The following is a 16646-nucleotide window of genomic DNA, read 5'->3' as shown; positions in this document are numbered from 1 at the left end:
GTCAATCTTTGATCGTGTGAAAATACACGTATGACAACAAATATAGTTCTACTGATTCTGAGCAGTGAAAATATAAATAAAAAAAAACGATTAAATAGCACTCATTTGAAATGAATCATAACAATTTTCAATATGTAAATCAGCTAATGAGATATTTTATATAATATATAATTTATTACTAGATCAAAAATTAATGTACACATTGAAGATATTATGGGTATTAGCCCGAAGCTTTGAAACCCGCAGACACACTCTCCGCCTAATGACCGGGCTAATTCATCGTGTGTAACACAATAGCTGTTTCAGAATCCATTATTTGATTAAATGCAAATTCATAATGTGCGGTTGAGCGCCCCTGAACTGATCCGGTAATGTACTTTACATCACATTCAACAGGATCCTGTACAAAAGCAAGCTGTTCCACTCTAGCAAAATTAACTTTGCACGTAGACTATTTAAAGCATAAAATTGTGAAACGTTCTTAGTACTTCTAAAATTAAAAAAAAATGAAGAATAAATGGGTAACCCATATAGTTGTTGAAAGTAGCAATCGGCAATGATTATACCTATACAAAAAATCCGTAAAAATCTTTAAAAGATTATATGTTGGATTAGAATGTAATAGATAGATTGACAAAAGAAGCTCTCTAGCGTAATGGTATCCAAGTGGAAATTCGAGATCGGAAAGGGGAAAACGAAAGCTTGCTGAGTTTGTGTGTTATTTTGTCATTACTGTACAAATTGAAACAAAATACGAAACCGAATCTATTTGTACATGCCCGTTGGGTAATCACAAATTTGCGTGTCTGTTTTCCCTGACAATTTTCCACCAATAAATACGCGCATTGAATCAAAGCTTCATTCCAAGTTCGAAAATTATCTGAGCGTAATAGTTCATATAAATAAAAAAAAATATTTGTGAATGTATTTTTTTAATCAAGTTAAAATAAGAAGCATTTAGAACTTTTTATTTGATTTTTATACTATAATTATCAAAGCTTATTTATTAGCATAAAATTTCAATCAATTCAAAGCTTTTATAGAGCTGCAGAAAATTTATGGATCAAGGTTTTTTTATGTTGTATGTAATTAGATGATATTCTAATTAATATATAATTCATTTCCTGTAATATGTGTAAGTATGTATATTTTTTATATAAGAAATGTTATTTAGTTATAAATTAAATTGTGCAATTTAAAACTAAAGTCAATATTAAATCATCAAACATTTTTTCTACACATTAATTTGGAATTTGGATCATTTAACTACTAAACAGATACACAGAATCGTTGATAAAATATCTGTACACTTATAGAAAAAAACGACAGTTTTGCTCTGCAGCATTTTTAGACATCTCTCGATTACTATATAAAATAAAAATTAACCTTACTCATCATTTATCAAAAAACGCCATTTTTAGTGCATGGGAGAGTACCAATAACTTTTATTCTAATGTGTCCCACATAAAAAGAAGCTTGGATCAGTCTTATGACCATCTAAAGTATACTTTGGATCTTTCAAAGATGGAATATATCATGGTGGCTACGTTTACTAATGAAACTGCGGAATCGGCATTATATGAAAAACCAGTCGCTGCTTCAAGAATGCTACATTAAAACCTCAGCAGAATTCAGACGTCGCTGAATAAATGGAAGATAAAAGTATACGAAACTAAATCTGTACATATCCTATGCCAATTTTCTTTAAAACGTGATGTAACTCTGGATACACTTAACAGTAGACTTAAAGACTGACCTAGCATATAGAGCAAATGTTAAGTTTTAAATACAAAACACAAATCTATAAGTCTATCTAAATATACGAAATAAAAATGTAGGGGACTAGCAATAATTCTAACGGGGTCCGAAAAATTTATCGCCAGCAATTTACCGCTAGCAGTTTACCGCCGCGTCAATTGCTCTCAACAAAAAAAATCAGGTTTGAAGAGGTTAAGTTATTATTGTGAAGCTGTGAACTTTTTTCATGGCTGGTATTGACTTTTACAATTCGAATATTGTTTAATTTTGAGTATGATTATAGTCAGTTTTTTAAGCATATTAAGACTTTTTGGCTGTAGTTTATTTAAAATTTTTGATTTAAATTTTGAAATACCTAATTTTCTATTATCTTAGAAAAAAAAAGCTTTGATATTTTTAAATTCTTTTTTATAACAAAAGTATGAGTATCTGTATTCATTATTAAAACCAAATTTTTCGATTCATTATTACTTATAATATATTGTTCTATAAAATATAATTTAATATTTGGAAACTCGCCTAAAAAAAAATCTATTTAAAATTTAAAAAATATTATGTATTCATTATTTTAAATATATATTTTTAATTCCTTATAACTTATAAAATATAATTAAATTTTTGAAAACTCGATTAACTATAAAGCATCTAATTAACAGCAACTATGTCTTTTAGCAGCAGTAATAATTAAAACAAAATTCCATATCTATTTGAAGCTTAAATAAAATCTGTTTTAATATTTTTTAAGGTAAAACTAAAAGCCTCAATCTATACGAATCTGTATTTTTCGATTCCTCATAATTTTACAAATATATTTGCATAATTTATTGTTTTAATATTTGAACTATATAAATCTGTATTTATTATTAAAACTATAATTTTTGTTTATAATATATTCGAATATTCCGAAACAATTCTAATAATAAAGCCCACATCAACAGCAACTAAATGAGTCTTTTCAGCAGCAGGAATAATTAAAATAAAATTTCGTATTTTTAATTAAAATTAAATTTCGTACAAAACATATTATAATGCTTTATTTTTTTTTTACAATAATATTTAATTTTTGTATTTTACTATTTGATACGTATATATTAAATAACTAATATTTGCTCTCAATCAATTATCCACAAAACTAATTCACTTTAAATTTAATAGTACATATCTAATTTGCTTTAGAATACTACTATAGATTATTCATTGTTTTGATTTTATATTTTATAACTTAGAATAACATCATGACGCATCTGATTAACTTTCTCTTTTCTGAAGCACACTTCAGACAATATTGAATAGTTCATATCTAAACATACGTATGTTCCCCGCGCGAATCTGAATTTGCGAATTTTTCGCACCCTTAGCTCGAAGAGATTTTCCCTTCAAAGGAATAACGCGAAGGGATGAGAAAAGCTTTTGTGATAGGCAGTGCCTACAGCCAATTCAATATAGGCAACAGATGTCTGTGTTTACGACGAGAGATCGATGTGGTGGTGAGATAGAAAATGTATTTCGAAACAATAAGTTATTGTGGAGTTTTGTAAATCACAGACGCCGCTGATTCACAAAACGACGAGAACATTTTCCTTTTATTAAATATCAGATTACGTTTTTATTGTAATAATTATCTACAATAAAAATGTATTATCTACAAATAAGATTAATAATAATCAGATAATAAACTAATTTAATATAGTAAATATAAATAAAAATATAATAAAAATACTTGAAATTGTCAATATTAAAGAAATTACTGAAACCATTCAAGTGTTGAGTTTCTCTCGCAAAGTTTAATGAAATATTATTAGATTTTCGTTGATATCAACCGTAAAGTTTTCATTGTTTTCACCGCCGTTTAAGCCGCAAAACGAGTTTTCTTGTCTATTAGTTTTCGACTTGCAGACAAGATGTTTACATTCAATAATCAAGCTCTGCGAAAATCGCTTAGGATGTATTTGCATTCGGAATGGACCTCGAACCGCACAAGTCTCGGGATCTTCTATTTAATATACAAATTTGAACGATTTACATACAAATTTTCCCTTTTCTATGTAAATCGTTCAAATTTCCTTTGCAAATCTCCGCCGCGCAGTCCCGTATGAAAAGTTTCGCACCCAAAAAAATATATATATATATATTTTTAGTCATATTTTACCCTTTGCTCGAGTGCAGGTAAGAAGCTTTACTATAGTGAAATATAAATTATAAGTCAATTTATAAATCAAAGTAGTAAATATATATATATATATACTAAATGAGCCTTTTCTGCAGTTTTTTGTATGAAATTTTGTCCATAGTGTAACAATTCATATAATTTTTAATAACAATCAAAGAATTCTGCATCTATCATTGCTTGAAATATATTATACCAATATGTTATGCAGGATCAAAAGGGAGTTTTACGATGACAAAGAAGAACAGTTTTTCAGCATAGCGCCTATCGGTTATATTATATTTTTGATATTAAAATAGTTTAATAAAATATTAGAGCTGCATATATTTTAACAAGCGCCTATCAAATTAATTAATTTTTAATATTAGAAATACACACCAACCGGTAAAAATGTATTTGAACTGAAACACCAATGAGAATATATGTTCACTGGTATGCTACATTTACCATAACATATAAATTGAATTATTTTATTATAACTAAAAGTAATGTGCAACTGTATTGGCATTCAATTCCTATTACACATAAATATTTTTTTTAAATCAATAAATAAAAATAGACTAAAATAACGGCATTTTTTAAAATCTATATGTAATATTTAATAACTTTACATATTTATGTATTTATTAAATTGATTTATTTTCGTCAGACTATTTTACAATACATTTTTTATTCACGAAAAGTTCTCGCTTCTAAAAAAACTTTCCTTTGACTAGTTATTTTTTTTGTATTTGAGTGTGTCATAAAATATATTTTACCTTTAGCGTCACATACAAACAGCATATGTTGCAAAATGGCTATTCGAGCACACAGATAAAAAAATATTGGGTTAAAAGCATCGAAAAATATACAGCACGTAGACAACGTATGATATTATTTTATACAAAAATATTTTCACTAGAAATGTAAATAAGTAAAAAAATATAATTCAAGGATTAGAATTTTGCAAACCTAAATGTCAACCGATATTATTAAAATAATTTTATAAATAAGCATTTATTAGGAATAACTCCTTTATTTTTTTTTCTTACACTTAAAAAACAATAAAAATAATATTTTATATTTTTATTTAGATTAGAAAGTGATCGAGTTATTGTGTATGTATGTGATGAGCAATAAAGTAATATGATACATATTGGTGAACATCATATTTCATACACGTCTGGGAAATAACTGGATTCTCATACACGTTTGTATGAAAAATATTGCCTTTTTACATATGGGCATGTGTATGTGTTGTGTATAAAATATGCAAAAGGGAAACTAATATCGCACATCAATCATCATACAACAGACAGATAGAAATGTGAAGAAAGAAAGGAGTCTGGTATAAAATACTATTCATATTTAATTCGAACCCTTTATATACATATTAGGTCAATGCATATACTTTTAAATATAGCTTAAAAAATCGGAAGAAAAATCTAACACAATTTCGTTATATTTTTTTTCTTTGAATTACATACACGCTATTCTCTCAAAAAATGCTTATACTTCTTCAGCTGAATGATAAGCTAGTTTAGTTTGTATTTTGATCCTTTTATAATATGGCCGAGAAATTAAATCTATATTATTTTGATGTTCCGCAGCTAATTTTAAACTAGTATTAAACATAAAAATGGCTGGTTCAACTTTATAAATATTTTTTATAAAATTATAAAAATAAAATATAAAATTTGAAAAAATTTTTGAATACTTGAGAAACACATGTTTTTCTCTCAATATACCCAAAATTCATGCTCATGAGAAAAAATGCATTTACGCCTTCAAAAAACATTAAATATAATGTTTATCGGTTGTGTCTACTATGACCAAAATACGCAGAATTCGTTCATTTAACGAAACAAAATGTAGGAAGAGTTTTATTGTTGTTTAACGCATTACAAAAACATTTGTGTTACATTTTTGTAATAGTTGTTTCAATACGCATATTTTTTATTTCAGTCAATTAAATAATTCAATCGCGTTTAATTTATTTCTAGTTATTTAATTTATAAAAAAAAATTGCAGCTGGTTAAACACACCGCACTATAAATATTCTAATAATGTAAAAGTATATTCGTAGCAAAATTTATCAGTTTCATAACATACGCTATGTTTGCCTGTCCATATCTACTAATATAAAAAGAGTCTTATCTCTACACCTATAGATCTATCTCTATCGACTGGCAGACAGAGACGATTGGCTACACCTGTTTATCCCTACTGATCTAATAACACGACTGGCGGCAGATCGCGTCTTAAGGATCGTAAGGAAATATTAAATTTGCAAAAATCGCAAATCCTGTCGATGAAACAATGTTTGTGATACTGACATAATAAAGCAAGCGTAGAATAAGTTTTAAATTGAAAGCTTAAGAATATTATCTTCGAATTATGCAAATGGGATTTGATATTGAAAAAAACTTTTTATCTACGTTGATTTTTAATAAGAATCCCTCCATGGTTTATATTTAATCAATATTTAGCTTACTCTAACAAATAGACAACTTTTATTTATTATTTCAAATACATTAACTTAAAAATACGCTCGTATACATACGTATTCATATTATTAATGATTCACAATAGTTAAAAAAAAAATACAATTATGATGTACATCAAAATATATGAGCACTACCATGAAAACATTCTTATGTTTGTTATGCTACTTGAATAGCTAAATGATTCATATGAGAGGAGCGATCTTAAGCGCTGACGTCATGGCTGCGACGTCAAGAACAAGGGACGCGATCGCTACTCTAATGAATTCTAAAGCTCGCAGCTAAAAATTTCCGTGCATACATGGGTTGACGACACCACCTCATACCAACGCTCTTAGAAAAAAAGCACTAAGATGCAAATACATACTTATATAAATATATGATAAATTTAAATTCGGGGTATACTTCTTATATGTGTATTAAACAACAGGAAAAGAAAACATAAGAGTCATTAAACGTCAATGAAATTCCAGCAAACTTTAATATAAACGATTTTACTGCGGTAGACTTTAAAAACGTTCCAATTTAATATATAACATATAAATTTGATATTCAGTAAACTTTCTGGAATACTAATATTATAAAAGCCGAAGTGCAATGTTCTGGAAACTGATTATACAGTAGCAACAGGTAAAATATACACATATATCAGACCGTTGCACTTTGATCGTCTTCTAAGAAATATTTATTTAAAAATGTAGCTAAGTTCGCTTAAATAAAGAAAAGTGTTTATATACATTATATTAAAATAGTATTATAAAAAAGTATTTTTAAATTTGTCTAGACTAAATGAAAATTTCAATAAGATCAACCAAGCTTGATAAGCCGAGACATTGTGTAATTAAAAAACTTTCGCTTTTCAAAGGCGACAATCTGATCGTTTAACTCAAACTTTTGTTTGATCAATCACTCTTTAGAAATATGCTACTTCATTTAATATATTTTACGTCTGAGAATATCCCACGTGAGTCATTCGAAAATATAAAATATTTTCATGGAATATGAAACCTCTCGAGACCAGCTCGACACGCTTCATCTACAATGTTTTTATTTTATTAAATAGAGAAATATTATATTTGTATCGAATTACAATTTATTTACGAAGTAATACGTTTGGAATAAAAATGAAGCTTTATTACTATGTTGTATTTTTAAAGCATAGTTTTGCTCATGGTTACACATACGGTAATATCGAAAGAGACTTTTATATGCTGGATGCATCAAATTTGCATTTTTCAGACTTTATGGCAACCATCCCATCTAGGCAATGTTTAAAAATGCATTACGGGTTTGTAACTTCCTGCAGAAAGTTTACGATACAATGTATCTTTTTACTTAATGTCAGTGCATTTATTTAGGAATATAGTTTTACTAGTACCTTTTTATAACAACAGCTCCAATGTAGATTGCTGTATTGTATTTTAAATACTACGACAACAAAACATTTAAAGTAGAGGATTGGTTAACATTAATTAATCTGTCTTGGTTAATATATTTTTTGACGAAATATGCTTATGATGCAAATGAAGATTTATTGATAATTTCTCGAAACAGTTTAAATATGTAAAAACTGTAATTGAAGTATATGCTAAGTAAACTTTTATGTAGAAGCTAAATATTAATATAATAATAATAAGGGAAATAATAGCTATTATTTTTTTATAGAAAAATACGAATTTAGAAATGGGATAGAAACGGATAAGAAAAAACCGTTGCTAAGTAATTTATTAATTAAAATTAAATCTTATTTTGTAAAAAATATTTTTTAACACATTTTCTTAAAAAATATCTTAATGCCATTAATTTCTATTTATAAATAAACGTTTATTACAAAATTAATTATACATGAGAACTCATTTTAAAATAATTACAAATTGCTGGTTTATAAACATTTTCTAGAAAAAATATGAAATAATAAATCAGATAATAACAAGATTAAATAAATTTATAATAAAATACAAGAACCTTTCACAAAGTAAAATAAAAATTAAAATACATTAATAAATTATTTAAACTTTTTAAACTTAATACATTTTTAGTTAATTATAACCTAAAGCTACTAAAAATTCATCTATCTAAAGTAAGATGTGCTAAAACATATAATGTTTATACTTGCATTTAAGTGTGGTTTCGATGAAGTCACCAATTATAGAAATTAATATATAAAAATGCTCTCTCGAAATATTTTTAGGAATAATTATGCCAATGTTCATTAATTACTAGTATTAAAAATACATTTTTTAAATGTGGCATAAACAGGTGTGATGAAAAAATAAATCACAGTTGCTTAATTTTGAAAAAAAATAAAGCACAGTTACTCCACACCGAGCAAGCATATGTTATTATTGGTCAATAAAATATCGGTTTAATAATTTATCTTTTATTTATTAAAATAATCACGTGTAATACTAAATTAATTCTAATTTAGCGTATATTACTGAGCCAGTATTAAAAAATATTAAAATATTTTTAGGACACAGAATGAAGAGTAATTGCCTGAGAGCACTACTTTGTGAAACTCCAGCTATAATATGCATTATTTAGCGAAACAACATAGTATTGTACAATATTTCTAATATACTTTATAATAAAAAAAAGTGTCTTAATCAGGTGCCAACGGTGAGATAGGTTCCCTTTCGCTCGTTCGCGTTTTAAGTGACAAGAGTGAGTGAGAAGAATTGGGCGTGCGGAGCGCATGTAACGCACGTCCTTATCTCTCACTCACTCTCGTCGCCTAGCACGCGAGCGAGCGAAAGGCGATGTATCTCACATATAAATTACAAAACAATTAATTTTAAAGCAATACATAATAAAAATTAAAACATATTTTTTTTACACATCAATTAAAATGCACACCATATAGTAAAACTGTTTAATCTTAGAAAAATATATTTTTAAGGTATTAACAAGTTTTATGAACTTCTACTGCAATCGCACAAAATTAACTATATTTGTAGCAACACTTAAGCCTTTTTAAAAATGTATAGTCATAAAAATACTAGAAATGTCTATACTTAAATATTCAAACTCCTAAATCAAAATACATATGCTAGCTATTTATTATTTATAAAAAATATATTTTGGTTTCGTTTTCGTTACACATCTCCCATTGTTTCATTCCATTTACTTCACAGACGTTTCACGTAGATTAGATTCTTACGTACGACTGTCAACTATTTCAACATTTCACAAACACAAACACGAAAAATAAGGAGAAGAGAAGAAAATTTCGTTTTACGGTCAGTCGCGCGATTTCACTTGAACCAGTGAAAAATAAAATCTATCTAACACGACACCGACACTCTTCACGTTACCTTTCACTATCGTTCGCCACGTAACCGTAAATCGTAGCAAGTTCACGTAATCGCCGCATATCACGTTTGGAAAACGCATTAACGTCAATAATTTGAAGAGGAACATTTATCGTTTGATATAGAAAAATAAACGTCAGTCATCGTAAATGTGAAAATCTTGACGGTGATAAATTGTAATATTTGTTTTTCCTTTCAGACAAATAGCTTCGTGTCACCATAACGCTGAAGGCGTGCAATATGAATACCATAAGAAAGCGTAATATATACGTTTGCATAAGTCTTCCTCTGGAATTTGATATCAGCTGTCGTATCGTGTATGTGGTGCACGTTCTATAATTAATGCTTGAAATATTTCAAAATTCCACAAATATCATTTTTATTTTAAAAATAATTTAAAATAATTACAAATATAAATTATATAACAATTTAGATAACGCTTAGGTTATTCAAACGACAGTTTAGAAGCAGTTAAAATGAAATAGCAACGCGTTTTAACAAAAGATCTAATAACAATAAGAGATTATGCAATACTACAGATACCATAATTAAAAAGATTTTACCTCCTTGTTAGCACATTCGTTCATTAGCCGCTCGCTAAGCAACATTAAGATAACTCTGTTGTAAGTAAAGTATGCAATAGACAATGCGTCTTTCCAGCGTAAAAAACGTAAAATATTGTAATTTAATTTATTCAAGGCGTGAACATATTTCATTGGTCAAATGGCCAACCAATTTCTGCATCTCTGATTCGACAGAGACGACTTGAATTAATAGCATAAAAGAACTGGCACTTTGTCACATCACGAAACGATCAAGCGATTTGAGGCGAGAGTGTCACAGATAATCACACAAGTGATTTAGCTAGACATGTATCAAGCAAAGAACGTCACTTATTCACCAGCGCTCAGTTTACAAAATATTTACAACTATACTTTGTTTGCTTTAGTAAATTGTACAATCTAACTGAATAAACTGTAACTACTTTTCAGCTGCAAAGCTACAAACATTTAGCATTAAAACCCGAAAATAGTTTTGAGCTAATAATATTAATTTAACCGGATCGAAAGACCAGTGGTATTAGTTTGTGACTAATAGTCATGGATTTGAATCCCATTAGGACTCTTATGTTTTTTAATTTATATTGTCTCAGAGAGCTCGGAATCAGTGAATAGTATATAATTTAGAATTCGATCGATCATCACAGATTAGGTTTCCTAGATTTTCCTAATCTCACAAATAATTATCATGAAGAATAATCATTGTTCGATGTCGTGCATAGTGACATCAATAGATTAAGATCTGTAATAATATATTATACTTAATAAAATATATGTCACTTATTTACTTGTAAGTTCTTAATTGTCTTGACCATTGTAACACATTGGACTAACGCCTGTTATGTAGCAACGAAAGATTCACAATAAATTAATATCTATTTTTTTAATAATAAAAACAAATATTTAAAGAAATGCTAATGTATAAAAAATATGCATGGAAAAAATGCGCATTTTTTACTAAGCTATTCAATATAATTTAGACATAACTGGTATTTTAAAAAATAATTAAAAAACACACAGTAAAAGATGGATATGTACCAATGGTAATAATTATAAATTTAACTATGCTTTGGGGCTTATTTTTGACTAAATTTTTGAGTAAATTTTTAATATATACTGTATAAAAATCTAGTGTATTCAATAAAGTAATCATAAAAAACAGTTTTAGTGAATTAATTATTGTAAGTTGACCAAAAATCACAAATAAAGACTAAAAGTCATATAAGTAAGGTGCTCATAATCTTGTAAAAAATACATTTTATTTATAAAGTTTTCATTTTAAAAGACAGTATATCATTGTGGTAGATAATATTGAAGCATGAATTGTAATAATAATAATTTTCGGGTACAAAAATAAAAAAATGTGACTAAGGAAAATCAAGGGACGTTGAGGAATCCGCACTCATTATGCGATCATTTTGGCTATTTTGGTCATTTTATGTAAATTTGTGCTCATAATCTCGTAATAAATATTTTTTTCATTAAAAGACGGTACAATCTTTAGAGAGATGTTAATTAGACATAAACTATAAAAATAAACACTTTAAGATATATAATAAAAAAAATGTGATTGAGGAAAATTAAGGAACGTTGAGGAATCCGCCCTTATTCTTATATGCCATTTGGGATTTTAGTCATTTTTGATATATAATGGAAATTTTTACTCATAGCCTTGTGATATTTATTTTTTCCTTACAAAGTTTTAACAACGAAGGCAGTCTGATCTTGAGAGAGATAAGATAAATGTAAAAAAGCAGTTTCAGATATTAGAATACAAAAATGTGACTAAAATGTGTATAAATTTGTATTTATAAACTTGTGATAAATATTTTTAGCTTGGGATTAAATTTGAAGCACGAACTGTAAAAATGATCACATTTGAGTTATAAAATAAAAAATAAATGATAAAGGAAAATCAAGGAACGTTGAGGAATCCGTCCTCATTCTGCAGTTAACTAATTTGTTTTGAGAAATTGGCCATGTTTTGTAAGTTTCTACTCATATAAATATTGTTTTATAATTTTTTTACATTAAAAGACAGTCTCAAGAGAGATGAACTGTGAAAATTATCAATTTCAGGAATGCAATAAGAAATTGTAATTAAGGAAAATCCTTGAACGTTGATAAAACCATTACTATGACGTTTATGCATTCGGGAATTTTATTATTTTGTATAAATTTGTAATTAATAAATTTAACAGTCTAATTTCAAGAGAGAATAGATTGAGGCATGAACTGTGAAAATATGCACATTTATGTTATAAAATAAAAATATTTGACAAGGGAAAATCAAGGGACGTTGAGGAATCCGCCTCTATTTTGCAGTTTACTATGACATTTAAGATTTTTTTCTAAATTTTTTTTATAAAGTTTATTCAATACTTTTTATTAAGAATAATTAGATTGAGTTTTGAACTGTAAAATAAACACTTTCAGGTAATATTAAAAAAATTGTGCTTAAGGAGAGTTAAGGGACGTCCAGATATCCGCCCATATTTTGCAGTATATTATGACGATTTTGGTCATTTTTACTATTTTGTGAAAATTTGTATATATTTGTATTAAATGCTTTTTTCCTTATTAAGTTTTTACAATAAAAGAGAGGTACAAACTGAAAAATAAACACTTTTATGTTATAAAATTTAAATATTTTACAAAGGAAAATCAAGGGACGTTGAGGAATCCGTCCCTATTTTTCTGTTTACTATGACGTTTGAATTTTTTTTCTAAATTTTGATTTTTACAATATATTTTTTTTAATAATAATAAGAGTTTTGAACTGTAAAATGAACACTTTCATGTAATAAGAAAAATTGTGACTAAAGAAAGTTAAGGGACATAATGGCGATTGGAATTTTGTCCATTTTTGATATTTTGTAAAAATTTGTTTTTATGACTTTAGAATAAATAAATTTTCTTTATATAGTATTTAAATAAAAAATATTACAGCAATTTAATGATGCTTAAAATCTGGATGAAAATAAACTCATTCCTTGATTTAAAACAAACCAATAAAAATACGTTCTATGGAAAATAAATATATTCTATATTTTTAAGATAGATATTTTAAGATTTATAAAAACTAAAACACTATATTAAAATGTAATACTTTTTTTAGTAACACTATGTGTATTAAAATATAATACATAAAAATGAAAACATGGTCATTATTTTATAAGGTTATGTATGTATAAATAAATTGATAGCTATCATTACATTTTTATTGCCACACAATATATATCAATCATTTTTAGTGTCGACTATATTTTAAGCTGTACAAATAATACAAAGTCGATAAATACCCTTTTTTACACAGCAAAAAATAATAACTCTAATAAAATATAAAAAATGTTTTAACGCAACCCAATGAAATTCTAATATCAATCAAATGCTGAAACTAAGAGGTATTTTTTTTAAACATTTTTCGTTCTAAAGTGTACTTGTTTATTTGTATATTTTTTTTTAAATATAAAAGCCTAAACGGTTAGGTTTACATGTTAATTTTAATATATAAATCGTACACGCTCGTGTAAAAGTATTTAGCATCATCTTGATAGTCAAATTTTGTCGGCGCAAAACTCCAGAAACAAGCTTTTAATAATAAGTCTCGAAAGTTGTATGTTAAAAGTTGTAATTTAAAACATGAGTATGCTATTAATTAAATAAATTAAACAAGTTCTTGAAATTAATATACACCTTATAAATAAAAGCCGCGGGCGTAAATTGAAAGTGCGATTTAACTGACTATTATAAAATACAATCAAGACGCGTGAAAATTGTTCAACTAAAAAAATGAATTCAGGGAAACATTTACAAATTGATAGAATCATATTTTGCGGCTGGAAGCCAAATTGTGGCAGTAAACGGATATGAATTCAGACGAGTTATGTATTTTTTTATTATTATTTATAGTTATTAATAATTAAAAAATGTATTGCAGAAAAATATGTGCATGATTGATTAAATTTAGAAAGGGGCGAGCATATACTTTTACTAATTAATTGGTGCATAAATAATAACATGAAACTTAATAGTCAGGGGACGAGCATGATGGAGAAGTGGTGAAAGTCGTTACTTATAAATTTAACATCTCATTTGTACTATTCATTTTTAAATTGTATATCATGTCTGTGAGATTAGATTTAATGATTAATAATTAATATATAACTTATTCCATTATCAATGTTTCAAGCAGGATTAAACATATTTATTTTTAAGATTTTTTTAGCACTTGTGTTTATCACTTAATTATATTTGTCTAAAAATATGTTATAATCTTAAGCACTTTTAATAGATTAAAATACATCTGTAAGATTTCCAACGTCCAATGCAACTGACGATGAAGAAAATTTTATCAACCGTTCCAAAAAACATGAAAACTTCTCAACCACAATAGAGTGCATTTGAAGTTTCTAATTACAACAGCAATATTTATATGGCTCTGATTCTGATGGATTATTTTAGAATAATAATAATATATTGACTTGGAATACGAAACAAAACAGGCGGGCTGGAGCAAATTATCGGTAGCTACAAAGTTAATATTGTCGTAGTAACCGAAAATAACATATGTATATATTTTTTAATTTTTCTGCTCCTAGAGAGACCAAGTGAAGAAATCGCGATATATTTAAAAAAAAAACAATTCAAACCTAACATTTTAAACTTTAAAATCATCGCAATAAAATAAAACCATAAAAATTGTTTAATGATCCGAAGCGATTTTGATGCCATGTTTGGATTAAGTTGCTCTGTTATCTTAACTAAAAATTTTGCTTAACAAACACTCATATTTGGTATTGTTTTGATGCAAAATATCCAAAAAAAATGTAAGGTAATGATACATTTATAAAGAAAACGTATCGTAAAACATATTTTTTGCTATAATAATATTTATAGGATACTAAATTTAAAGATGATTCATACTTAGGCACAAATCCTATTAAATAGATACACATCCAAGGCAAACTAATACACTTAATCCGATTATCAGAAAACGTATATGCTTGTGAATATGGACATGGGAGGAAAAGCGTGGAAAATACAATAATAACAATTGTCTCACCTCCCATACGACTCTGAAATCGTGATGCTGCACTCGGAGAAGTTCGCACGCGGATTTCGTGACGACAGTGGCGGCTCGTGGTAACCCACCAGCTGGTTCTCCAAAAGTTGCACCAACACCTAGCGTCAAAGGCGCCACATAATTCCCACTTCCCTGAAAGAAAAAAATATTATTTTAAAAACTTTATTGTTAATTAATTTTAAATAATAAGCTAGAATCAAAACAGACACGTACAATAAAGGTCCCAGTCCATTAAATATTCTCGTCCACATGGGTTCCGCCGAAACTTCGCTAAATTGGGAATAGATGAAGTTGGGAATGTCCAAGAGCTCGCCGGAGCGAAACACAATTACGCTAAGTTGAAGCAAACCACACGTTCTCAAACAGTTTTTTAAAAACCACACGTGTGTGATAAGTTTTATAATGTTAAGCCTAAACTAAATTAATATATAGATTCACGATTATCTAAGCTAATATATTTTATAGAGGAATTTACCTCAACTAGTTGTTATTTTGAACTATCCTCATCGAAATGGATTTAGTTCAATTGTCAACAAGCAACTTAATGTACAGAGATATGTTATATTTGAACTTCATGGCATCTTAAGATACACTTAAGTGAAATCAAACACACTGTTGAAATTACCATTATATTGCTGAATTAATTAACCATACAATACTATTTATTTAGTATTATTATAGGTGTGTATTCTTACGCTATTTTATTTAATAATATTTTTACATACTGATTTCCAAGATATTAATTATTACATGTGTGATTTAGGCGTATGCTAATTATCTCACGGACATTTAACAAAAAATAAACTGTGCTTTATTATTGTGTAAATATTTATATGATCGATAGTAATTGAAAACATTTTTAATAATAATTATTTAGAATAATTTAGCAGGAACTGATAGCACTGCGACTAATCTATAGTTCTTAATACACAATTTGTCACTTTTTTTATGAATAAGAGTGATTTTTGTGCATTTCCAAACATTATCATTAATTAATCCATCATCTAAAATTGACAACGTTATGCGGTTGGTGATTTTGGAAAGTTAAAAATCTTATCTGTGTCGTGCAAATATTGAATTGTCCTGAATTGATTCACACCGGAACAATTCCAGTGCAAGTGTCTAGCGTTAACCGCATCAAGATCATTACAGGTAAATTCACATCCTGGGGAACTATACCCTGCGGCAATTATTAATATACTATTTGTATGTTTAATTTGCATCACGAGTTAATTGTGTTTGTGTTTGAAAAATTTAGTTGTGTCTGATGATGATATTCTT

General features: G+C 27.4%; 1 protein-coding gene across 2 annotated transcripts in view; it reads right to left on the bottom strand.

Annotated features, from left to right (window-relative positions):
- The window catches only part of Epac (Exchange protein directly activated by cAMP), a 244133-nt gene that overhangs the window by 50897 nt on the left and 176590 nt on the right, over positions 1-16646 (bottom strand). For both annotated transcript variants that reach the window (XM_088185580.1, XM_088185581.1), the window contains one exon: positions 15345-15497. In XM_088185580.1, coding sequence (XP_088041706.1) covers positions 15345-15497 — 153 coding nt within the window. The remainder of the gene's footprint in view (positions 1-15344; positions 15498-16646) is intronic.

Source organism: Plectrocnemia conspersa, unplaced genomic scaffold, assembly GCF_051122295.1.
Source record: "Plectrocnemia conspersa isolate PC_06_02 unplaced genomic scaffold, ASM5112229v1 ptg000005l, whole genome shotgun sequence".
Taxonomy (NCBI): Eukaryota; Metazoa; Arthropoda; class Insecta; order Trichoptera; family Polycentropodidae; genus Plectrocnemia; species Plectrocnemia conspersa.
This window is presented reverse-complemented; position numbering and strand designations above follow the sequence as displayed.